We start from the raw sequence: 27,159 nt of genomic DNA on the forward strand, positions 1-27,159 counted from the left end.
AAGTGAGAAAATTTTGCACGTTGACGAAATAAGTAAGCAGACACGTTAATAATAATAAAATTTCTTAAGCAAACCACCTCTTGCATGATTTTAAACACTAGTACTACAACCCTAATCATGCAGTGTCTATAAAAAGGATGACCATCGTGACCAGTGATTGGCAGAGAATGGATTACGCCTATAGCTGTGCTAACTATTTATTCCTTCATACATTTAGTTTCTGAACCGCTTATCCTCACAAAGATCGCAGGGTGTGCTGGAGTCTATCCCAGCTAACTACGGGCGGAGGACACTGAATCGGTGGAATGAAAACACAGACCACAGTTTGGCAGTGTTTGGCCGATTTTTGTGAGTACACAGTCAACAAATAAAAAAGCACTTTGACATGGTCTGAATAGGATATGCAAGTAGTTTGGGTTTTACAGGGCTTGAAATGCTTTCAGACTCAGACTTTCAAAGTTTGTATACAAACATTCTATACAAGCAACTTTCATGTGTTTTTGCTATCTAACAAATGGCAGGTCATAAAGTTTGTGTTTATCATCCCCTCGTTGCCAAGAATATCACCATTGCTACCAGACCATAAAAAAAGAACAAAAATTGTCAAAAGTTGTCAAATGTTTAATGAAAATTTGGTTTGAAACAGTGGTGTACAAACTAAGGCCCATGGGCTAACTCTGCCTGCAGCAAATGATAAAGATATCATTGAATAAGGCCCGCAAAAGAAGCTTGAATTCAACTTACACTGGACTTCTCCGCTTTAATGCTATTAACCTAAACAGCGCCTTTCCATTAGCTGAGGGGTCAAAACCTGACAACACGTTGAAATAAATGTAAAAAACTATATATAATTGTAATATCCTTATATCTTTGGATTATTTTGTTGCTTGTAGCCCTTAACTCATTCACTTCCATTGACATTTATAGCGATAAAATTCATTTCAACTTGGAAAGTTGGTACTATTGAGTTCTCACGTCTAACTGCCATTGACAGCGATAAACATTCAATCCAATTTGACTGGGTTTCTGACTAAATCGATTGGATATCTATCGCTGTTAATGAGTTAATACTTTATTATTATTATTTTTACAACGGTGTTGCAACCGTGTCAAAGCCATTTCAGTATGAATGCAGGTTAAAGTTTTGCAATGGGAAAGTTTTTGACAGACGTGAAGGAAGAAATAGTGGGGGAAACAAAAGAAAATAATTTGTACTCCTTGCAATTGTCTGAACAGTTTCCAGCGGTGGGGGCTATATATATTCAACATCTTTGTTAGTGACTTCATTTAAATATAGCACATAATTACATACCTGAACTGAAGAACACAAAGCACCAGACAACAGAAAAAAGATTGTACACCTATGGCCCAAGCCCAGATACAAGTGCACAAGTGTTATAATTAATATCTTCATCAATTAATTCATGGTTCAAATCATTCAGAATGCAAGTATAACTATTCGTCTTGCCCCTATTGGCTATAATACTTTAACTGTGGATGAAAGGGACATAGTTTTCTATTATTATAAAAAGCTTTTGAAGGTCCAACAAAGAAGAACATATTTCATACATTTTCACATCCCGTGGAGTTGACGCTAGGAAATTGTGGTTTGTTTGTTTTTTGTCCACAAAGCATTCTTTTTAATTATTTAAAGCCTCATTACAAGGACAGTCTAACCACTAAGACAGTCACTTTGGCCAAAATATGACGTTTTATTCTGCCTCGGAACATGAACAGAAATTCCCCCAATTAAGTGATTTTTCTTGGTCCAAAAATGTTGCCATGCTCCCTTTGTTGCTTGTTTTCCCAATTAATTGTTGTTATATATATATAGTTGTCAACATTAACCCAAGAGGGCATATTTTCCACTGGCCAGTGACACAATACAATTCTGCTATGTATGTTTTAGAATAGTGTCTCTAAATCACAATGACACTATATATTGTAACTCTACAGTTTTGTTATTTAGCGCAAACATGGGATATAAAATTGTAGAATTATTGCGATGGCCTACACACTGCATAATCATTTATCCACTGGGATTTTATTTATATGTCCTGAGTCTTAATTATCCTGATGTACTCGAGCGATGGATTAGCCTCATGGAATGGTTGATGACCATCTGCCTGTCTGTCCATCTTTTGTCAACCTTTCCTAATCTCTCACACATGGAATTAAAGTTGAACTAAAATGTCAACTCTCATTATAACATCTGTTGACAGTTCATCAAAACAGGGTAGACCTCCAGTTTATTTATTTTTAATGCCCTTTTTATTTTTTAACACATGCTGTATTCGTTAGAAGGACCAACACCTAATAAATCTCAGTGCTGAAAACTAATAAGATACAATTTCCCTTCTGTGGATGGTAAACACCACAGTAAAACCAAGGGTGAGTAAAAAGTAACATGATGTGAAGTGCAGTTCTTTTCATTTGTAGCATGATGTGTGCAGTCTCTTGCATCGCAGTTCTTTCCCGCCGGATCACACTCGGTTGACAGCAGTTTTCCATCTAAGCAGGTGTGAGGTCCACTCAATACAAATGTGCAGGTCAAAGAATAAAGCACAGCATCGTTTAAAAAATGGCAAATAACATTATATTGTGTTTTGATGCAAAACAAAAAACGTAAGTCTACCTGAACCTTCCGTACTTGACAAAAGGTAAGAAAGATTATTATTTGCAGAATAGGATGCAAATCCTGGTAAATGCTGAAGACAGAATCTGATTACAAATGTAGGCAATGATACCTGTTACCTGAATTATTTCATGAGGTTCAAAAATAACTATATTACTATTGCGGGATTAGTTTCAGACTGGACTTGATCTGCACTAATTCATCGGTCTCTGACGTCCACCCACAAGTCTCCATCCACGCGTTTCATTTCGAGATTGCTGTGTATAATGCTGCGAGTGCAATTTAGCATCGCTGCTAAATGACAGATTAATCACACTGGCGTGAGCCCATGTAATCCGATTCCTTTCAAATTCATTCTGCATGTGCAAAGCGTGTGTAGGCTTTGGTTTTAGGCACACATGAACGAACACACAGCATCATCCTACTGAAATGCACAGAAAGCAAAATAGTATGCACAATTGAAATTGACACATATGTGAAATGATTAAACTAATGATCTTCTCTTTTGAGAACCTGCTCATCAAATTAGAATGAGTACAATTTAGTTATGCCTAAAGGATAACATTACGGGCAGTCGGTTGTGATTTTCTTGCTGATTGCTTTTCAGAGTTATAAGTATGTAAGAGGTTTTTTGTCATTATTATTGTGGTTATTTACTGCGGTACAAAAAATACACTACCTTCAATTTGTAGCACCTTTGAGCTAAAAAATGTCAACAGTATGAGTCAATATGATACAACTACACTACTACAATAATACATTATTTAATTATTTTCTGGCACGTCCGCCTCGCATTTCTGAGATCAAGGTTCAAACTGTGCTGGATTCCGAGCTTCGTGTGTGGAGTTTGTATGTTCTCCCTGTGTCTGTGTGGGTCTTCTCTGGGTACTCTGGTTTCCTCCCACATCCCCAAAACATGCATCATAGGCCAATTAAACCGAATCAGGGTTTACCCTGCCTATTGCCCTTAGATATAAGCTCCAGCACCCCCGAACCCCTTGTGAGGATAAGCGGCTTGGAAAATGAATGATTTTTTTTAATACCCATTCTGCCCATCAAATTTAACTCATTGAGTAATATTTTTTTGTGATTGTTTTTCATGGATTATGCTTGAATATCAGTAAAGAAAACAAAAAATCATGAAGCCACTCTTGCCTTTGTAGTATGTACTGTACAGCTCTTTTCAATATTAGTCAATATTAGACTTTTTTTTTTTTTTAAATAATTAAACATAGCAGCTTCTTCTGCCTTGCGATTGGCTGGCCACCAATTCAGGTTGTTCCCTGCCTGGTGCCCACATAGTTAGCTGGGATATGGTCCAGCAACCCCTGCAGCCCTTGAGTATAAGCAGTACGGAAAATGAATGGAAAAAAAAAATAAAGACAGTAGCCATTTCATACTGAATTTATTGATGGCAAGATATTGTTTTGTACTAAGATGTACGTGATAAAAATGTACCTTGTATTTAAAAGCTTGTATATGATTGATGAAAAAGAGATAAAAGGATGCGGCCCAGTCGGTGAGCGGTTGGTGCTTTAGTCTCACAGTTCCAGGGTAGAGGTTTCGATCGGAGGTCCTCCCTGTGTGGAGTTTGCATGTTCTCCACAGTTGTGTGGGTTTTCTCCGGGTACTCCGATTTCCTCTCACAACCCAAAAACATGCAGGGTAGGCTGGTTGAACACTCGAAATTGCCCCCAAGTGTGAGCCTGAATGGTTGCCCGTCTCCTTGTGCCCTGTGATTGGCTGGCCACCAATTCAGGGTGCTGGTGCCTGTACTTAACTGGGCTATGCTCCAGCACCCCCCGCAAACCTTGTAATGGATACAGAAAATGAATGAAAGCGGATTATTAATGACTTCCAGAACAGGAATACAGGAATATTATTCTGTTTGTGTATTGTATTCATCACTCTGGGACTGCAATCCTGTTTTCCAGACGATTGTTTTCCCCTGGCTTCTCTTCCCTGCCCATCGACCTGCTCGATAATTGACTCAATTCCTCCCTCCCTGGCTCTCTTTCGCTCTCTCGCTCTCTCTCGCTCTCTCGCACAGCAAAACTCGCTCCGCTCAGTCAGTCCTCTGCAACTTTTGCCGAGTCCCCACTTCCACAGATATGTCGCACAATAGCTGAAAGTCAGCCTTCGGTCGCGGCTCGCTCCGGGAGCCCCAAAAAGCAGCAAGCGGGCGCAGGTGTGCTTGCGGGAACCGCTGGGACTGCTCGTCGGAACCGCCGCTTGAAAGACGCCCCGGTCCGGATGGGAATTAGGAGTCTTTTCCCTCACTCATGAAGCGGGCCAGTAATGCAGGAGACCGACGCGGTGCTCTCGTCCCTCGTTCAAGATGGCAGATTTTGATTGAGTTTTGAGCGGACATCTCCATTTCTCGTTTGCCATGAATGACGGGAAGCCTTGCACCGATGGCCCCTGTATACGAAGGTAAGCGCACGAAAAGGGGGGATACAGGGGGGGTCACGTCTGCCTTGTCTTTCTGTCAAATCATTAAACACGCCTCAACTCAACACACGCTCACATTTGGAGGACGACCTGAAGCTTTTGAAATAGAAGTCCGACGATGCTGTCAGACGATTCTACACGCGTTTTTCCTCTCCCTCACAGGAGTCATTATGTGTGCAAACACCTGCTTAAGAGCCAACCTGTGCCCTTCGAATGAATGGAAAAAGGCATACGTAACGATTGCCTTCACTCTAATCCTAATTTCTTTGTTTTGTAACACATTCATGTGCCGTAGAATCCAGAGAACCGTGGGCATACGGTCACGCTGGTTGGTACCTTCCTGTATCGATTCCACTGTAAAAAAAGAATAATAATTTCATATTTGCTATGGCTGCGGCGACATGTCCGTGACTAATCCCGTTGGATGCCGCCCCCTTGATGCTCATCCATTTGCTGTCACTTAAATGGCTTTAAAACAAAAACAAACAAACTAACAAAAATAAAACACTGATTGTAATTGGCATCAAGTGTTCAGCTTCGACGTACGATCGATCTCAAATGTGTCGTAAATAAATGCAAATCAACGGAATTGGCCCACTCTAATTGCTTGTATAAACAGCCGTTGTGGAGAAGGAGTCGCTTTATGATTTGAAATCGTCATATAGCTACTAGCCTGAATTATGTAAAAGAAAATAGATGCGAAAAAGAAACTCTTTGGACATTCTTTGATGAAGTGGTGCACACCTGCATTCTTATCGGAGCTTCATGCAAACCAATGCGTCACCAAGCAAATAATGAGTCCAGATGTCTCTAATATTTGTTTAGCGTCATGTGCACTATTTTCCCCGTTACTCTGTAGTCCCTCTGCTGGCATCAAAGGGAAACTCTTTAAAAATATATTATTATTATTTATATATCCCATTCACAAGGTGTGCAAAGCAAAAAGGGATCTTCCTGAACCAGAATTGTGAAGGCTACAAATTGTTTAGTGTCAAATCTATGCCCCCTTATTAACTTATATCTTGCCACTGATATATGAAGTACAACCCGTTTAAATTGGGAGGCATGAATTCTTATGAATTCTTAGATTTCAATGCCCTTGATCATTCGCTGCCAGTCGCTCCCAGTCAAAATGGGTTAAATGTCTAATGTCGTCAGTGGCATTCAATGTCTTAAAATTTCAACTGTATTTAATAAGCTTTTTTTTCCATTTGGGGCGACGACCCTTTGAGGCACAGGTTTTCTCACATGAAGAGGAAAGTTGAATTTGAGACGCCCGTGGAAAAGGTAATTAGTGCAAATTACATTGCCGGCTTTCCTCTTCGCCTCCGAGAGGGAAGAAAAGGAGACACCAGGGGGAATTGATTACCTTTCCTGTTCCCCTCAAAGTTGGAGAGGGCTGTTATGTGCAGTCGCCGTGGAAATGGCCAGTGTCTTTTGGAAACAACATTTTGGAGGGCCTTATCATGGTGATTACCCCCCCTCCCCCTTTGGCTAGAGGAGAACTATTAACCTAAACATGTATGATCCGTTTCCTCTAAATGTGTCAATGAACTACAGACGTTTTGTGTCAAGACTTAAAACTAGAGTAAAGCGAAGCATATTTTAAATTGAATAGGTTAAGCAAAAACTATATAGTGTCAGATGCATTACATAAATGGTTCTGAAACTTTGAAACCACTCTTCGGGTAGTGTAAGTGAAGTTTAAATTCAACAAAATTTATTTAAAGCTTTATTATTATTGCTGTTGACAAAACATTTGACGATAATTATTATCTTTGTCATTTTATCGCCCAGGTCCACCTCCAAAGCTGCAAAGATATGTAAAATTGAATTAGAATTGGTGAAATCTTTGCAGGTTTTTTACCTTCAAATTTTCATCATCCTCTTGATTTAGGAAGTTGCCTGCTGAGATACAAAAGAATACATGGAACCATTCTACTTGAGCATTACAGTTTTTTTGCTTTTGTCTTTGTTTCTCTTACCTTCCCCTTGGTCCCATTGTGTTTGCTTTTATTCCAAGCAGGGGCCAGTGACTTGGGGTTTATTTGCATACATGAATGCTTATTGTATAAGATTGTGTAGATTGCGAGTCATTATGTGTTAACAAAGTTGAAATATGGTCTTTGGCGTGACAGTTTTCCTCTGTGAAGATCATTAGTTCATGACCAGACGGATGGGTAAAGTGTGACTCAGATCCTGCTAAGAAAGAAGGTAGTGACTGGCAATGCAGTGTCAGAGGCAGATTGATGTTTGGTTAGTCCAGCCACAGTAACCAATGGGACTTTTTACCTTATGTGAGCAAATACAGTACAAAGGGGAACATTGCTAGAGGGAATTTACCCTGCGCTGACTTGGAAGGAAGTTTCTCCTCATAGGACAGGGTGACTTTCCCAGAAATGACTCTCAGCTCCATCTCCCTCCTTCCTCTGCTCACCCTGGTTGGGAGTCATTTGATTGATCTCTTCCTCATAGGGCGTGACCCAGACTCTCAGTCCAAGGTTGTGCCTTTTTAAATGTTGATTAGAAATGCAGGAAGAGCTCTCTGGGCGTTCAGAATCTGTGGTTTGGTTACGTCTTTTTTGGATGACTCCCAGTCTTTCAGGCTGGTATGTTCAGTCCTTAGGGACGTAATACAACAAAATAGCTTGCCCGGAACAGAAGTCACCTGGTCGTTACGGGAACAGGGAGTCAAAGTGGGAGAAAAATATTGCTATACTTTGTAGTAAGTAATATGCTTTGAAGTTGTGTTTACACTCTTCTGGGAAAGATTTTGTGCTTGTTTTTGTGTGTTCAACCATTATTTTGATGTTTTTACAAGTCTATCCCAAAGGTGTTTAATCAGATTTCTTATTCTTCCTTACCAGATACATCGACGCAGAATAGAAAAGGGTCCTCTGTGTTTTTACAATTTTGTTCACCTAATCTCTTTGTGCTTTCATGTGCTGTTTTGGTCTGCTTGGTGACCTGTTGACTTTTCAGTACGTGGCCTTGTCAGAAATATTGAAATTGTACAGTATAGTAGTTGATAAGGTATAAACCATTCTTCGTGCTACTACTGATTTGTTCTAAACAGTCAATAGAAGATGGGGTGTCGTGGTTCTGTGGTAGAGTAGTCGTTCCCCACCGTGGTGACCTCGTCTAAGTATGCTATGTGAGCAAGTTACTGAACCCCGTATTGCTCCTGATGGTGTGTCATCAGTAGGTGAATGATTATATCGTATCAACGCACTTTGAGTGCCGCGACAGTAAAAAGGTTATAGAAGTAAGGAAGTCCGTTTACCACATTTGCACATTTCTTTGCAATTCTGTGTATGTATTCTAATGGTTGAGCACTCTCAAAATAGTTTTCGGGAGGTTTTGGGAAACAGATGAGGTCAGACTGCAGCAAAGACACCAGGAAGTCCAATCTTAAATATGAGCAGTGATAATTTCAAAAGGTTCAACTTATCGCTGTTTACATGTAGTACTTAAACGGAAACTTTATTCGGACTCTTTCTGTGACTTTTAACATCGGCTTGAAATACTTTAGGTTTTTTATGATCCCTATGCTCTCTGTAGTCACTTCAGTCTACATTTTAGTGCTCCTGAAACATTTTGCAGACCTCTGAAAGCGTGGCTGTCTCGACCACATCAGTTGCTGACACTTCATTTAGATCAAAGTAGAAGAGTGAGTGTTTTGAAGGCCCCATTTTCTCCTTTTGTGCTGTTGTTGATGCGTGGTGTCACTCTGGAACAGCTGCTTCTGGCACAGCGTAAAAGTAATAGAACCCAGTAAAGAGAGGCAGGTTGGACATCATACCAGATGCTAGTATAAATGAACAAAAAGTATACATTTTAATAAGAAAAGGAGGGTTTGCGAGATCAATGAAATATTTTCTCACACTTCAGTTATCAAGAAAAACTGATATAATTATGACAGCTTCTAATTAAAATTTTGCATATGTACCTAATTGTGTGACCATGAACACAGTTTTCAAAAAGTGGAAATTTGCTTAGCAATGCATGATAGCAAGTAATAACACATTTATGAGTTAATTTGTTTTGTGTTCACTGGAAAAATGATGATTACATATGGATTGCTTACATTTACTTGTGTGTACTTTGTTTTCAGATGGACTTGTACCATTTAGGAACTATTTTCTGTTTACCAGGCAATCCCCTTCCCCTTAGAAATGTATGCCTTTGTAGTTCAGGCACCAGGAAAGTTAAGAGAGGATATATCTGATGAATGTTGTTCTTTGACTCTGAATGTGATACCGTCAGTAACGGCTCAATGGTATAATTAGCTATGATCTGTATGGTCTGACACATCCTGTGCTTTGATATGAGCCACAGTTCAAACAAAGAGTTACATGCTACCTCATGAAAGTGAGTGAATACAACCTTTTGTTGGGCCCACTAGGTAACAATTACGCAGAGGTTCTCAAACTCAGTCATACAGAAGATTGAAACTCAAAGCCCACTTTAGGACCTATTGGGATAAATATGGAGGTGGGTGAAACTAAAAGTTCGCAAACCTGAAACGAACATGATCAAATATTAGGGTATCAAATTTATTTAGCTTTGGGGTACATTCTGTGCTGTTCTCAGATTGGACTGTAGGTGTTCTACAGTAATTGTTTTCTTCATTTTCATGTGCTTTCAAACATCCACAGCATTGGAGCTGCTTGTACGTTGAGCTGTGGCATAATTGGATAACATCTCGCTACGGCAGCTGTTGAGCTGCATTATCGGATTTGTAGCTTGTATGTCTTCAGTGCTACACAATACACCATTAAAAATGATATTGTAGTGTGTTGGGAAATAGAAAGATCCATTCTTTGCTGTCGCCACAATTTTCGCCTTTGACAATTGTTTTTCATTCACTCATTGATTGCCATTGAGGGTCGGTGGACATCCAATCTATTTTAACTGTATTGTCAGCCTTTTCAGATCAAATGGGATTGACATATTTTACCGTCTCATAATGGTGACATTTTCAGGGTTTCAATAACATGTTGCACACCTCTAAATAGTACTTGTTGCATGATGAGTTTGCCAGTGAGCCTCTCAATTCTAACATATAGGCGATGTTAGGCTAACCCACCCCCTACACTTATATATTATCGGTGCCTCCATCCTGCTCTGTTTGTTGATAAACTAAGAAGCCACTGGCCAGCACTCATGGTGCCTGTGTGCAGCAGCCCGATTGCCACATTGTACGGCACAAGTAGTTTGTGTGCACATGTGTCAGTTTGATAAGCTTCTCTGCTATCCTTAATCGTGCCCATTAACTTTCCTTCATCGTCGACCATTGGGTTGTCCGCATTGCTTTGTTCCATCGCTAATCCCCCAGACGTCAACTTGAATTTTGGTATGCATTGTGCCAATTCATAATCCCTTTTGTTTTTCTTGGCTATCCATTTTTCATGCCCTTCTCTGAAAGACAGGTGCTGGCTTCAACTCGCACCAGAATGTTAAGCCTTTCCCATTTAAGTGTCTTGTCATATTGTTGAAAATTAAGATAAAGAACCAATTCTTTCATTTAGTCCAACATTATTGAAAGGGTCAGACATCGCTCTTTTTGTCTTTTTTTAATCTTTTATTTTTATTCTTCATCCCAGCAGGAACATTTTAATTAATTTATTCATTCATTCATTCATTCATTTTCTGATCAGCCTATTCTAACAAGGGTCACGGGGGGTGCTGGAGCCTATCCCCACTGACTTTGGGCCAGAGGTGAGGAACAACCTTAATCGATGGGTAGGCAATCGCAGGGCACCAGGAAATGGATAACCATTCACAGTCACACACTCAATAATAGGGGGAATTTAGAGTCTACATCCAGCCTTGCATGTTTTTGGGGTGTGGGAGGAAACCGCAGTACCTGGAAAAAACCCACACATGCCCGGGCAGAACATGCAAGCTCCATACAGTGAGGGCCAACCTAGGAACAATCTGTCGATCCAGAACTGTGAGGCCGACACGCCAATCACTCGACCACCAGGCCGTCTGATGTTGACTAATTTGCAACAAAGAGCAAAGCCGATGCAGGTTCAGGTAAAAGTTTTTCAGTGCAATACAAGTTTCACATAGAAACAAACCAGAGTTGAGAGAATTCATTGGAAAATTATGCCACACCCCTTAGAAGGATATGGAATGTTGTTAGAAGATGGAAAAAAGAAAATTATGTTTTGTATAAAACTAATTCAATTAAGGCATTCACTGCCTTTTACGAGAACTGGGCTTCTTTTGAAATGGCAGGCAGTTGGTATTCATTGCCAGGTCTTCCAGTTAAAATGGATTTGACATCTATTCCCCAATGGCAATAGTTCCATTTTAAGTTTTTAATTAGCACTCAAATAGACTTTTATTTTCAAGGAACAAATAACTGGAAAAAAGATACTAAAACAGCTAGATCTTCCATATGTTTGGCCAAGCCCCACTGCTGATTGTGGTTCCCTCTCTGAAGGAAGAGGAGGGGGCTGGTGCAGCTATGGCCGTTTCACAGATGGTTACAGGTACAGCGCCATGATGGGTTAATAACCAAAGAACTTCAAAGCTCAGACAAACATTCAAGTCCATTACTGCCCAAAGCAACAGACACTGTGTCTGTCAGTAGTACCAGGGGGCTCAGGCTACTCCTTGTCTCATTTATGATAGCACAGACCCACAGTGCCAATTGCTTCAATCTTGCTTTGTTGAGTTGTGTTGTGTTTTCATTAATTGGTAGCATAATCTGAGTGTGAATAATGTTGCAGCAGTAAAACACATGTTCAGAAACAGCCGTTAAGTGTGGTGTTATTTAAGTGTGGCGCTTCTTGTTTAACAAACATCATTTGTTTCTTTGGTATGCAGTTGTATTTGGATTTTGCCCTGGTCTTGTGCATTAAATCCCTTCTAATCAAAAAGATCTAAAAGATGAAATTGTTTGCATGTTATCCCTAACAGAAAGGAAAGTCATATTATTATATACATTCATCCTGTGAGGGCTCTAGTTAATTTACTCTTTAGATTTACTTTTCTTAACGCGTGCCACACGAAAGAAGGTGACACACTATACTGAAAAAGCCCAAATTGTCTCCTTCCAACGTGTTGCCCAGGTTCATTTTGCCATGAACTCTTCTCCATATCAGCACCCCATTATTGGATTTCATCTCATCTTGCGCAAGTTCACCTAGGTGGGTTTGTATTATTATTATTGTTTTATTATCCTTGTGGCATCGGATCACCTAAGATGCATGTTAATGGCAGCTCTAAACTGTGCTGTCAAGCCAGTTCTTACTTCAAAGTCGGAGGATCGTTGAGGCGAGTCGACTGCATGGCTCGGCAAACCGTTCAACCCAATACCCCCGGTCCCCTCGTTGCGTTTGACCCGAGACACAATGACACATTGAGGCGCTGAGATGGGGAATGACATAGGCTGAAAAGTCCGCAGGAATAAAAAGACGTCAGTAATGGAGTGGTATTGCGAGATGAAGCCCCTCTCTCCTGCCTCTGGAGCACTGGTAGAGGTCAGAGGTGGAGGGCTTTAAGGCGGGGGACTGTCACCAGAGTTGTTGACCCTTTCCTCCGTTTGGCTGTCTTTTTCCTACATCTGGCATCTCCTATGCTTTTGTGATGGAACAAAGCAATGGCTTACTCCCACATAGCACAGCAATATTTCACTGTGTAAGAAGTATATTCACAAAAAAAGTCTAATGGTAAACTGCAATGAATCAAGCAGGGCTGTGCATATCATGATCATCATGAATATATATCAGAATGTTCGTGATGACAGCAAGTGGGAACTTGTGTCTCTTAAAGCGCTGTTCTATCATGCTAACAATCTTGGGAAACGGCACCTTTTACCAAGGGCTGAACTAGAAGTGACCACATGAGGTCCAAAGTTGCACATATGGACCTATATCAAATGTATGGATTTGTTATTTTTCTGTAAATTATGCAGTTTAAGTTATTTAGACAAGCATTTTCCACCCACAAGGCTGACTTTGGCTGCAAGTTTTTTTTCCTATAAGGACTCAAGAAGTGTTTTCTCAGGCTGAATCATTGTAGTCTGCAAACATTATTTATTGCCTATGCTTTGTTCTACGAGACACTGTCATGTGGATTAAGGACATGTGCCTGGCTAAATTGATTGGCGAACGTGTCTGTCGAAATGATACGGTACGCCAACATGGACAGCATGGAAGAAAGGGGAGTTTATAAAAGAGGATGTTTAGGCAAGGCGGTGGTCATTTAACTCGTTCACTTGATGGCGATAGATGTCTAATCCATTTGAACTAGATGCCCAACCTGCCAAATGAAAATGTATTCTCCACTTATTGATATCAATGTCAGTAAATGAGGTAATTTACACGCATATGGAGGGGTACTTGCTTTAAGGAGGCAGAAAATACAAGGACCACCCAATCACATAAGTAACCACAAATATCTTGTTTTGTAATCTTGGTGGAGCTCAAAGAAACACTTGACGCCCTCTGCTGAAATATCACATACTCTTGTCACTTGGGAAGGCATGTGTAGCATCCCCACTCCGTATTTGATTCGGTGGGGAGGTGGAGGGAGGGCCCGGAAGAGCACATCAGGGACATATAAACCGTATAAGCTCTAATGTGAGACACAGGGTGGTTGTGTGGCTCTTTAAATGGTAATTTCTTTTTCCTAAAATCAGCATTTCTCGTAATACAACATGTGGTGGCTTTTCTGGAAGATATCTCACTTTTAAGCATGAGAGAACCTGAGCGACAGATCCAATAATTTGCTGTGAACTAAACCTTGCCACTTCTACGACATGGTTCTTTGTCAGTTTTCTGTTTTGGAAATACAGGAAGCCAAGGTGCTGTCTCGTGTGGTTTCTATTCAGGTTGGACCGGTTCCTCACTTGTCAAGGATCACCATGAGGTTTCCAAGGGGTGGAGCTTTCCATTAATCCCTTTGGGTGTTTTTTAGGATGGTGATTTAATGCAGATCTGACACACAGTTGAGGAGCGCTTGAAAAACCTAACGGCTTGTGATGCATTTGAGGAGTGTCAGGAAAACCAAGACTGTGGGTTGGAATTTTCTCTCCTACTGATAGGGGCTTTAGAATGATACTATAGAGCTGAAAAATACGTACACTATCTTTAATAACTCGGCATGTCTAAACGATGACGATGTTGATTGGTGTTTTGTGTTTTGATTGATTTCAATTTCATTTTCATCAATATATCAATCCAGAAAAAAATAACTACAATTGACCATAGGAGCAGCATGTTGCAATATTGGTCAGCATTTCTTCCTCCCATTTGAGGTTCTGGCTCCAGACTTCTCGCTTTGCTTGGATGGACTTTTCCAAAGTTCCGTAAATGAAAAACAACATAAAAGCCAACATAGAGTAAAATATAAATCTTCCATATCTTCTTTCTTCACTGGTACATTTTTGTTCCCAATTCATGCTACTATGGGCCAGTTCTTCTTTTTTCAATGTACCATTTTTGTCCCCAATTAAACCTACGATAGACCACTCGTCCTGTAAACATAAGGAATAGAGGGAAACGTGGCTCCCATTGATTGTATATGCTGGCAAGAGTGTCCTTGTGAAGCTGTCAGCATCATTGTATGCGGCGTTGCTTGCATGTCATTGCCTTTGAAATGCTGTCCTATTAAAACTTCACGTTGCAGGAACCAACACGCGGTCTTTGTTCACTTTCACAGTATAACCTCTTATGTCTTTCAGCAGCTCATATTGCGCAAAATGATGTGCCATACCGCTTTTCAATGCCTTTTCTTTTTCTGTTATATGCTTCCACCCATGATGTCAACCACTCGTGCCTTTCCATGTGTTGAAGTGCAGCTGTTAATGTTGATCCTGAGCGGAAGTGTGATATAGCGAGTCGGTTCTCATGTTTTGTAAATGATAAGTGTTATGGGTTATTAGAGGCCCTGCCCAAAGAGCTAGTGTAATTAAGACAACACACCATTTAATGTTTGCAGCAATGCTTGATTGGTGTAAGTGTTGGTAAATCTTGAGCAGGAAAGGTGCATGGTATGTTTAACTACAGTATGTAAGTTTATTGCTTCCTGCTTACCACTTTGGGCTGATATTTTTGTTTCTGGTGCTCCACCAGCAGAAGTTTCACCATAGATACAATCTTCAAAGGAAAAGCTATTTTGATTCACCTAAAATTCCATGAAATTTGTGGAATTGATAGCTGTGACTTGACTTTATCTTATACTCCAGGAGTCACAAAGTTGTAAACGAATAGACAGAAGCTGTTCCCTGCCACCTCAGGACCAAAAATAGTGTAGTCCCTTCCGCCAGTCGTAACTTTTTATGTCATCCACCACCAACCAGGAAGTGGTCTGCTGAGATCCGGATGGACAAACGAACAAAGATGAACCTTCCCAATTAAAAGCAAGTGTTCAAGTGACACATTTCTTGAATTCTCTTTGGTTCTTTTTTATGGCCATTTGAGAGGATAGAAGTCACGTGTTGTTCTTTGTACATTTGCAACACGTGTGATCTGACTAATAAAAAAATCCAGCCGCAGCAGCTCAACGACCATCAGTTAAACTGACCTCCTACTATAAACAAATCAAATGTTTTCTCTTACGATAGGCGTTTTATGGGCACACTAAAAAGAATTGCAGTAGCCTTATCTTTCCACATTTCCTGTGTAGGTGGACTTCAAATTATATCCAAAAACTGTATACCAGAGGTGTGTGTGTGTTTGGACTTATTCTCGCTTTGCGTGAGAAAACACCACAATGATTTGTAATAGTTTACAGATTAATGCATTTTCTCTTTTTTGGGAAGTGCACACAGGACAGGACAGAGTTGACCAAGTGTCAAGTTTATTGCAAGCATTATTACAACATTGTATAATTGCTTTGCCGGGTGTCCTTTTGCAAGAGGAATCTGCTCTCCTTTCTGTGGCTTTTAAGAGATTTGAGAGAACTCGCACGGCCTGATGGAGCAGCAGTCAGCATGTCAGAATCTTGCTGCAAGCTTGTATGATGCATTGCACTATAAATAAGCAAGACATGAGAGGGCTAAAAAAGTAAACAGGATGTTCAATAATATCCACAGGCAAGTGAGGGCGCTTGTGCAGAGTCAGAATTTGGCACTGGTTTCCTCTATATGGACAATATGATGCTCAACAGTTGACATCAGTTTATTTTTATTTACTGATTAAATGCTGCAGAAGAGCCAACTTCAACCTAGAATATTGAAATGATTGAAAGGACAGGCAGTCTAAAAAGACTGCCAGCTATACTTTACAGAAAAACATACCTTACGATGAGCGGTGAAGATGAGAGATGTTACACAGAAACATTCTTTTCAAATCCTTCTTTTCTACTGGTATTTAGCGTAGGATTGAGCCTGTTTCATCTATAAAATCCTCAGTTTTTAATGAAGTCTTAGGCAGCTTGGAAGTTTTGTCAGCGTTAATTCCAGCCAAAATGTCTATGGCCATGTTTCAACTTAAATGGTGCGGCTGTAATGGCACCGAACCCTTCTCTTGATAACGATTTGGTATTTATTGGCAATGTAGGCAGCATGGTGATAATTGTATCATCTACTTAAATTATATGGCATCATACCAGCCCGGCACTTTATAAAAAAGATTTTGATACCACTTTAAAAGATAAAAAGATATTTAAAAATCATACAGGTAAGAATACCCGCCTCTTCACCGATCGTGCCAATATTTTAGTATAAACTTACTACATGTCAAATTATTTTACTTTACCTATCAGTGGATGACAGTCTTCAAATCCAATATTAATTAGAAAATTCTTTGTGGATGGAAATAAGTCAAATCAATGACTACTAAAATCTGGTGGCCCCACACCTCTGCCACACCTCTGGCCTCTGCAAGTTGTCCAAATATATGCAGTCAAAATCTCGACACGTCTGTTCTCTTTGGATAATCTCCTAGGTGATGAATGTTGTCTCATTTTGCACCTTTTCAATATGGTGCAGGCAGAGCATAGAACCCTTGCTGCATGAGTCATATTTACAGGGAATAATATTTTGTGTTATGGATTTGAACTATACACCAATTTTACAAAAACAGCTTTGCACGGTCAGATAAAACCTGAAGTTGGGAAGCAAAGTGTCTGTCTCTGTAGTTAAAATTGAGTATTTACATGATTCTCCATCGTTTAGTGTTTAGATGACACAATGAATTAAACTATGCTAACAGAAGCAGGTCATAGCATAATTATTATTCTAATCATCATCTCCCAAATTCAGGTTTTCCCTCGCATGGTATGTTGCCCTGATCCTCCTAAAAGAAGATTAACAGCCCTGTCAGAGACGTAATCTTTTTGAAAACATCAACTATTACCATTTCAACATGTTGCCGGAGAATCAGTGGAAAATGAGTCTCGAGAATCCTTAATTGCAGTCTGTTTGTTTAGGTATAGTTCATGCTTTATCTTTGTCAATGTGTAGCAGCTTATGCTTAACTTAAGTTAAAACTCAATACACTGAAAGAAGCCATTTTTAAGCAAAGGTTACTTCTAACAGCACTATGGGTCAAATTCCAAAATAATCAACAGATCTGAACTTTTCATGAGGTTCGGGAGCTGTGCTTACCCAAACAAGTATAATTAGTCACTTTGTTGCTTTTGTGTGTGTTGTCATGAGATAACATTCCAGCCATTAGACCTCTTACTGTTGGTTCATGTAATCACTTATTTGTGCTTCATAGGCTTTAACACTGCACTTTGTTTGGACCTTTACGTACATGGCCGAAGGAGGGGAAAAACACTTCTGGACACATGCATAAAAACACACATCTGTTTTTGTCTGTATTTGTAAGCATCCACTTCTAATTCCTGTTCTTAACCAGTTTAAAGGAACTTGTGTGGCCTTCAGTTCTTTGCACCCTGCAGCCAATATCAAGTGAACTCTTTGACCACAGTGTTACATCTAAATCAAGTCAAACATTTCCGCCTTTATGCTGGTTTAAAATTTTCAAGAATGAGAACTGGCAATCTCAGTGTCCGCCGCCCACCCCCTTAGTGTCCGCGCTTGTGATTATCCGGTTTGGCTTTCAGTCACATTCAGTTGACGCCACTGAATGACGCAGCCCATCATTCAAATTATATTTAGAGAAAAGTACAGGCACAGGAATTAGTAATCCAAGAAGTGACATCTGGCCTTCCGAGCTTATGTGATTAGCAGACAGCCTTGCCCCTAATAGCCTCACGGACGTTCTTCATTACCATGCTAGACAATCCATACCTGCATAACATACTCTGGTAGGTGGACCAAAAATACGCCGTGATGATCATGCAGCAACAGGAATATAACAAGCTTTAAAATGTAATATCGGACACATGGACGTGCCACATGAGCTGTAACACTTGTCAAGCTTACTGTAAATCCTCTAACGTGCACTACAGTTCCAATCCATCAGCATTAGGACTAAAACCAGATGACTGCAGAGATAGCAGCAATGTCCGAGGGAAGCACAGGATATGGAACAAAAAGAGTTTGCTAGAATATAAATGAAGCAATGTCAAATAGAGGGCTGACAGCTTTTTACTGAATGTATTCTAAAAGCCCCTCAGGACAAAGCAATGAGACCTTTCCCATAATTCCTGTTCATACAATAGATTCCATAAATATGCATGCTTTCACTGATACTTAAATGTAATGTGAAATGTATGGTTTAGCTCCTAAGTGCCAAAAACGTGGCAAGCTGACAATAAGTCATCGTGAGATAAGTTTTCTACTCTGTGCTTCTTTTTAAAACTAACAAATTCTGTGGAAATGTTCAACTGCCTTTTAGTGATGTGGGTGGCCTGAATTTTAGTTGATGTTAACAAGTATGGTTCCTCTAAAGAGTTACTGTCAATTCCTCAGCAATGAAACTTAATTACGTGTGTATGTAGCCATAGCCAGGTGGAAGCTCTTATTTTGTTTAGAGTCCACCAATAGACCTTACTGAAAGTGTACGGCATAACTATGAGCTGCATATAATCTTCTGTGTGCTGTGATAATCATTTCAATGCCACAAACAGGCCTGTTTGCAAAGGAAGGGAGATAAAGAAGTGACTATTTTTGGGCAGTTGTTTGCTTGGAGAGGCTTTTGCTTACTCTAAGGCATCTTGTTCCCAACAGTTAAGTGCACAGTTGTGCAGTTTTGCTTTTGTTTTGTTGTCTTCAGGATCTGTGGTTGAGATAGAGTTCAGTTCCTTTCTGGTGTTCTTTTAGCTTTCTGAACAAAAATGTCTTTCCCCGCAAAGTGCGTTACTGTGTCCCAATATATGCAGGTGCCATGTGGAGCAAAAGAGGAAATTGCAATTCCTTGGGACTTTTCTTTAGCTCTGTTTGTATGTATGATACATGTTTGTGTCTCAGTTTCTCATGTCATGTGTTATTTTGAAAGTGTCTGATCTTTTATTTTCCTTTTTGGTACCTTTTATGTACAGGGAAAATTGGAAACATTTTTTTTGCAAACAATGCATCTTCTAAACTGCCAGTCTCCTTTCGCCAATATGTGTATTTCTACACAATAGGCAATTTTAAGATTTATGTATTGTAAAATAGCGTGATCAAACTTTTTTTCAAAGGATATTTGATACATGTGTTTAGTCTGCTAATGATGTTAACATGGTAATGCGTCTCTATGTACGCTTAGCGTTTTAAAGGCCTGCTCTGACCCAAGCTGTCTTTATTTAAAGCTTCAAGCTACCACTCATGTTTCATAGACGCTGAAATTCCTAACCTCTCATTTTGCCTTTTTGGCCCCTCCCTCTTGTGCCCGCTTGTTACAGGTATGGCCTCACAAGTGCAAGTGTTCTCTCCTCACACTCTTCAATCAAGTGCCTTCTTTAGCGTGAAGAAACTGAAGGTGGAGCAGAGTTGCAACTGGGATATGACAGGGTACGGCACACACAGCAAAGTCTACAGCCACAACAGCAGCAAGAACGTGTCGGCCATCAGCGGCCCCCTCGGAATCAACAGCTCTCTGCAGGTAGCCGGCTCCACCTTGCCATACGAGCAAGCACTCATTTTCCCAGCAAGCGCGGCCCACATTGTGGTCGCCTCAGCCAGTAGCACTTCTGGGGGTCCTGGCTCTTTGCTGGGCAGCGTAGGTGGAGGCAGTAACAGCAGCGGAGGGTGTGGTGGCGGCACCGGGGTTCACAATCTCATTCGTCGCAGCACTGTCAGTCTCCTGGACACCTACCAGCGATGTGGGCTTAAACGTAAGAGTGAGGAGCTCGACAACAACAGCAGTGTGCAGATCATTGAGGAGCACGGTCAGCCAATGATCCAGAACGGGGCAGCCAGCGGCGCCACGGTGGCGACGGCCGCCACCGCTGCCTCCACGGCGACGTCCAAGAACAGCAGCTCCAACAATGAGGGCGACTACCAATTGGTGCAGCATGAGGTGCTCTGCTCCATGACCAACACTTATGAAGTACTGGAATTCTTGGGGCGGGGAACATTTGGGCAGGTGGTCAAGTGCTGGAAGAGGGGTACCAATGAGATAGTGGCAATCAAGATCCTGAAAAACCACCCGTCTTATGCAAGGCAGGGTCAGATTGAGGTCAGCATCCTGGCGCGTCTCAGCACGGAGAGCGCAGATGATTTCAACTTTGTGAGGGCCTATGAGTGCTTCCAGCATAAGAACCACACGTGCCTGGTGTTTGAAATGCTGGAGCAAAACCTCTACGACTTCCTGAAGCAGAACAAGTTTAGCCCGTTGCCTCTCAAATACATCCGACCAGTTTTGCAGCAGGTGGCAACGGCATTAATGAAGCTGAAAAGTCTGGGTCTGATACACGCTGACCTGAAGCCGGAAAACATAATGCTTGTAGATCCATCTCGGCAGCCCTATAGAGTCAAAGTCATTGACTTTGGCTCAGCCAGCCACGTCTCCAAAGCTGTCTGCTCTACTTATCTCCAATCCAGATACTACAGGTAAGAGACCAACCAGTAAAAAAAGCAGCAGCATTCCATTAATGTTCCTCAGTTTGTTCTTAATTGATTTATTGGAGCAAAAGCTGTCTTTGTCAATCCTGTTTTTATTAGTTTTGTATCTACAATGAGGTTTTCAAAGCAAAGCTAATTTATTGGCCATTCACTGTAGTTGCTGCAGCAGAATTCCTTCCATCCTTCTGCTTTTGTTTTTTGAGTTGTTAATATTTCATTGTAAAATGGAAATATTGATGCACAACTGTTTCTGATGATGTTTGTGTGTTCAATTGAGCAATTATTGTTAAAAAATGATAACTATCCTTTGATATGATTGAGGTATTAAGGAAAATATCCTATCCAAAAATATCCTGCCTCATTGAAAAAGGTATCAATCAGGGTCCCATTTTGTTTCCCACTGGTCTTATTATCCCCGTGGGCCTCGGCTTTGAGACTCATCACCGTAGTGGGCTCCCATTTCCCCTGAGATGAAGATGAGGGGGTCAACCCGAGTTCTCCTGTAATATGTACCTGTAATCTACACCAGTGGGCCCTGCATTAAAACCAGATGACTCACTGGGAAGATCTTTCCTTTATGTACCTTATACACTTCCTATTTAACCAAAGCAAAGCCGTGTTTTGGTTTGAGCTGAGGCAGTGTCCAGGAATGAATCTTTTTTCCTGTTCACACAAAGAGACACTTGAGATGTGTTCGCAGTTTCGATGTGGTGTCACAGCTGAGGCCGAGAAATAACAGATGTGTCGAAGCGACAGTTAACTCATGTAGTTTATGAATAAGACTACTCAGACTACCACAGGCGCATGCCAGGTGCTTGTTCTGTGACTGTAAAGATAGTGCTCATTCTATCTTACATTTTCTTTTTTGTTATTTTTCCGAGTACACTTTGCACGAATGTCTAACTAAAGTGTATTTTTTTTCATTCGTTTATTCATTTTCTGTACCACAAGGGTCACGAGGGGTACTGGAGCCTATCCCAGCTGACTTCGGGCACCAGGCGGGGTCCCCCCTGAATTCCTGGCTCAGTGCACAAAAACACGGAAAACCAATCACGCTCACACTCACATCTAGTGGCAATGTAGAGTGTTCACCGGGCTGCCTTGAAGTGTATTCATCGCATTTAATTAGGTCCCCCATACAATTACGCTTTTTATTTCAAGTCTTTACCCGTGTTCTAACAAAAGCTGTGGCCTCACTTAACAACACTTTGGTAAAAGCAAGACAATGTCTGAGGGGTGCGCATGGGAGGAGCATGAGTGCTGCAATCTGCAGCTCCGTGATTGCTTGCTTCCGTGCTTACCATCTTATCCCACCCAGACTGTTTTGGTCGTTTGCAAAAATTACAATGTGGAAAAAAAAGTCCCAAGACAGCAAACTATGGGCTTTCTTGGTGTGAATGCACCCTATGTAACACATCTTGAAATAAATTTTCACATCAGTTTTCTGTTGTTGGGCATAATATTCTTGTTTTGTGGGGGAGTGATCAGAGGAGCAGCGTAGCAAGATCATCCTTTCATTTCCTCTTTGGGAAGCAGCAAAGGGGAAGGGCTACCAGAAAAATGAACATTAAAAACCAGATTAGGGATTTTAATGTGATGTGAATCTACTCTTTGTATGTTGTTTACTCTGGAAAGCAAGTTCCTCTATCTGATACAAAACCCACCAGCTGGGTGCGATGGATTTTGGTGATTGATTGTTCAGTTCAGGAGTGAGCTCATGGAAGATGGTCAGTTAAACACATGAAGTTGGCGTAATAAACATTTAGATGTGGGTGCGTATTATATTTCACAGGCTGTTCAAAGGTTCAGAAGTGAGCATGAAGCTTTCTTTGATGACTTGAGATGAAAAGATAACAATGATTGCCGTTGCCTCGTATGGTTGATTTTCAGGTAAGAGACCACACAAGCCTGTCATTTGGCACTTCACACTGGTTTGGTGTTTACCTTTTTTGCATTTGCCAAAATATTACTCTTTCATCTTTTGAGCCTGGAATAATGGTCTTTTTGTACTGGTTTTATTTTTTTCCTCTGTCTGACAAATGTTCTTTTAGATTGATGAAGTAGATTTACAGTAGGGGATTAGGGATTAGAAGAATTGTTGTAGCAATAGAACATTTGCATTTACCTCCACTTTCAGGATTCTCGAAGTTCAAACAAAAGTAATATTACAGTCAAGCGAATTATGAGCCCAGATATTACACACGTGCAGCTCTTGCAACTTTGTTACCTTTACATTCATTTGTTGAGGTTTTCATGCCGGTCAGACACAAATGTTTGTACTTTGTCTGTCATACATAACGTGCTTGTTTACGTTAATGTAGGCTCCAAAAGAGCCTTGCAAATGAGTTATGGATTTTCCACAACGTTGACTTATGCAAATAAAAAAGCTGAATTCAAGCTTGCTATTTACGAGAGCAGCTCTCGGGCTCCTTCCAGTTTTACTTTTGTTTGCTTCAGTGCCTCATGAATACATGGTTGCCTGCTGCTGATGACACTAATATTGCCCAAGATTTTCAATTTAGTAATTCAACTGCTTCGTTAAGGAAATGCAAAATCTGTCTTTTTGTTTTGATTTACAGAAATAGCTATTTAACATTTGGTACTAATCTATGTTACTTATTTTTTTCGGTCAAAATAAAGTAGGTTGATTATCTTGAATACTTGAACTTGAGACGTACCTGATGATGTAATACACACGCCTTCTCATCAAGCTTATACCTCTCCATGGAAACGGATTATTTTCTTGTCTTGGTGTCTACTGTATGTCTGAGATACTATTTCAGGCAAAAAGCTTTTAGATAGATGGAACTCAATGAGGAAAGGTAAGGCTGTTGCAATTGAGTTTGGAGCTCACTTCATCTGTCCACCTGGGGTCCGATATCAGCCTGAACATATATTTTTGTAGGCCATTAACTCAAATGTACGGTGTACATGTCCAGATTTGTTCATCGAATTTTACAAGGATGGCCTAATCTGTGTAACAATTATAATCCAAACCTGTGCGGGAAAATCTATGAAATTTTAATCCCTCACGATGGTGGTGGGGTTCTGGAGTTTATTCCAGATAACTAAGGGAAGGAGGCTAGAATTTGTTGTTTTCATTGTCGATGCAAAAAAACCCAGTATGCAATGAAATAAAAGGTAACGTGCATTTTAATTGAGGTTTATTTAAAGAAATTGTTTTATCAGTGTGTGTTTTTAGTGTCTTTAGTTGTAAAAATATCTAATTCATACCTTATTACAAAAAACATTTTAGAGTGTATTAAATATAAAGAAATGATAAAATAATTATTGATACAGAAATTAGTGTGTAAAGTTAATGGGGTCACAAATGACCCCACTCGGTCATATTAGTCACTAAAATAGCTTGGTCATGAAGGTTAAATAAAACATTGACATTGAGTTTGAATGGTCAACTATCAGCCATCCCAGTTCAAGCGGATCAGACATCTGTCCCTATCAGTAACTTAATATTTAGTATTTGGGACTGTGCTTTTATCACAGATTTCAGATTTTCAGCAATCTGTCTACATTATATCCACAGGGACTCTTCACCATTTTGTGATAAATTAATTTTACGAAGGATTGTGGTGCTTTCAAAGCAATTATTCGAGATAATCCTCACAACCTGATGTCAGCGGTTTGTCTGTGTGTACGAGGTTTGTGAATTATGCGCGGCAACAGCAAAATGTCAGCGCATCAGAATAAATTACATTCATCCCAAGACAAATATTTACATGAAGCAGCTACATTCCTTTCATTATTTTTTATGTTTAAACCAATCATCTAGTCGTGTTTTTTTTACAGTGGAACACTGTTTGCAGCTCATCGTAGATTATTAACTCTATAATTAATTTTGTTCAATCAATGGTTGCCTGCTGCACATGTAGATACATAGAAATGTAGTGCCAGAGTGACATCAGTTTAAGATAAAATGAAAAGAAGTTTTCAAGACGAGAGAATGTACCAGCTGTCGATAAAAATTAGACGTACTCCGTTGTGTGCTCAAAATCCATCTTCTAATGACAATTATTTATTTTATCATATTTGAATAGTGTTGTACTCTTGAAAGTTTTCTTTACTCAGACAAAAATACTGTAGAATAATCAAGGGAAATTAAAACAGGAGGTTAATTCAGGAACGTGATTGTGTTTAATTTAGAAGACGTATACCACAATCTTGTTTTGCCGATGTGTGAATACCAAAATCCCCCCACTTTTTTTCCTTTTTGTTATCATGCCTAAATATAGAAAAAAATGAGAACAGTATGCCCACTGACAGTATAAAAAAAGTGATTTGAATATGCATTCATCCTAAGCAGAATTATTAGTGTGACCTCAAAGGAATTTGCGTGTTAGCAAATACTCTGTATATTATTAAAGTTTCTGTTTAGGCACAGTTCCAAGAATGCCCTCAGTGAAATAAACTGCCAAATTTATGTAACCATGATTCAATTCAGTGTTTTTCCTATATTTAAAGTAAAAGACGATCCCAATGGAATTTTGACGACATTGAGCCTTATGCTGTAGCCTTAATAACTGTTGAAATATGGATGTCTCCATCAGAGGCAGCGTGTGGCAAGTGGAGCTTCTACTCCACCTGTCCATCTATCTATATGCCTGCCACTGGCAAGCAAGAGCAGGCTTTCAAGCGCATTGAGTGTGACCCCACGTGAAGGAAGCAACGGGGGCATCTCAATGCGGGAGGCTACATGTTAGTCACTGCTCTTCCAAGCGTTTGTTGATGCGTACATGTGCCAAAACTACTTAAGCTTCAGGGTGGGTGTGCTCTAAACCACATATGAAAGGTGCAGTGATGCTGTTCAAGTTCATGAGAGGTATTGGAGGAAAGTGAATCGCAATAGAAGTGCTAACGTGTGGAAGCTCCTTGTTTTGCAATCCTTTCCCGTACCTGCAAATGCATTGCCTTTCCTCTGAGCAAATTACTTGTAATTGCCTATGCAGATGAGTTCTCTTTAAAATCTTGTTTATATTGCATGCTCTTCCGTTTTGTTTTTGGAGTACTATATTTTCCAGACTACACGCCACTCCTACAGGAAAAATCTCTCATGACAAGGAATTAAGATTCATACATCGCATTATAATTAGAATACTTTTGCATCCATGTGAGGGGAGGAAGTGGGGGGAGGCACTGTATGGTCAATTGTGGTCAGGCACTGCCGGCTGGTTCTGCTGCTAATCGGGATACAACCTCGAGACTGCTAAAGTGATCATTAAAGCTTGCTGTATTTACTGCTGTGCATTCTTACTGAGAGCCATAACACCTTAGTATGCGTGACAGAATCCTAATAACCTCTTTCATTTATAATGTGCCTCTGGGCAGCAATCGCCTGCGTCTCCACTGAGCAAGCAGGAGACATGTTGCAGCTTTGCTGATTAACTACCACTAGTAAACCATATGAAACACAACATATTCACTTGTCTGCTTCCGGTGCTCATTCAAGCCAAATAATGAAGCGTTTTTACCACTACAGAGAAAATGGAAAGTTTAGCCACCTGGATACAAGCACCAATATAGTGAACCTAGTGTATGAACAGTATATAGTGTATATTTGTTGTGAGTGTCTCCATGTTGTTCACTCCATGCATTCCAGCTTTGTTCTCCCCCCAGTTTAATTTCCATACATTCGCGAGGGCATTAGGTTGAAGGGAAATGGAGGCGTCTAGATGAAAGTCAGCCCGACGACCTCGGGTGGACGTGTTTTCTCGGTTTAGTATTGATTGGCTCACCTAAATGTCTGAGGTGGGGGCGCAGCAGGGTGACCTCGTTCAGCCTTACAGGTGTCGAAAAAGGCGCGACTATAAATGGAAAACAGACATTAAAATGTCGATCCTCGCCATGAAAATAAAAACAAGCAGGGAATGCTTTATTTTTATTTTAGGTCTGAAATCACTGATTGTTTGGGCGAAAACATTCACAGAAGTGCTCGTACATTTGGCGGATTTGGCTTCTCTAGAATCAAGTGCAGGCGGGTTTGGATGGCAGCAGTCGCTGACAGGCATCAGCGCCCCCGGGTCTAAATAAATCATGAGGCGTCCTGCTGACCGTCTTTCCACCATTCCTGGGTACCCACCATCAGGGAGCTTCCAGAATGGGGGAGCCCCCACCACCCATGTGCTCGTTGCTTCTCTTC

General features: G+C 40.5%; 1 protein-coding gene across 2 annotated transcripts in view; it reads left to right on the forward strand.

Annotated features, from left to right (window-relative positions):
* The first annotated feature begins 4,642 nt into the window (after nucleotides 1-4,642).
* hipk2 (homeodomain interacting protein kinase 2) overlaps nucleotides 4,643-27,159 on the forward strand; it is a 57,249-nt gene continuing 34,732 nt past the window's right edge. Inside the window, exons 1-2 of one of the 2 annotated variants that reach the window (XM_077595962.1) lie at nucleotides 4,643-5,068; nucleotides 19,844-20,993. In XM_077595962.1, the coding sequence (XP_077452088.1) occupies nucleotides 5,029-5,068; nucleotides 19,844-20,993 (1,190 nt within the window). In that variant the 5' untranslated portion in view covers nucleotides 4,643-5,028. The remainder of the gene's footprint in view (nucleotides 5,069-19,843; nucleotides 20,994-27,159) is intronic. The other variant, XM_077595961.1, reaches the window with a different exon arrangement.

Source organism: Stigmatopora argus, chromosome 3 (genome assembly GCF_051989625.1).
Source record: "Stigmatopora argus isolate UIUO_Sarg chromosome 3, RoL_Sarg_1.0, whole genome shotgun sequence".
Classification (NCBI taxonomy): Eukaryota; Metazoa; Chordata; class Actinopteri; order Syngnathiformes; family Syngnathidae; genus Stigmatopora; species Stigmatopora argus.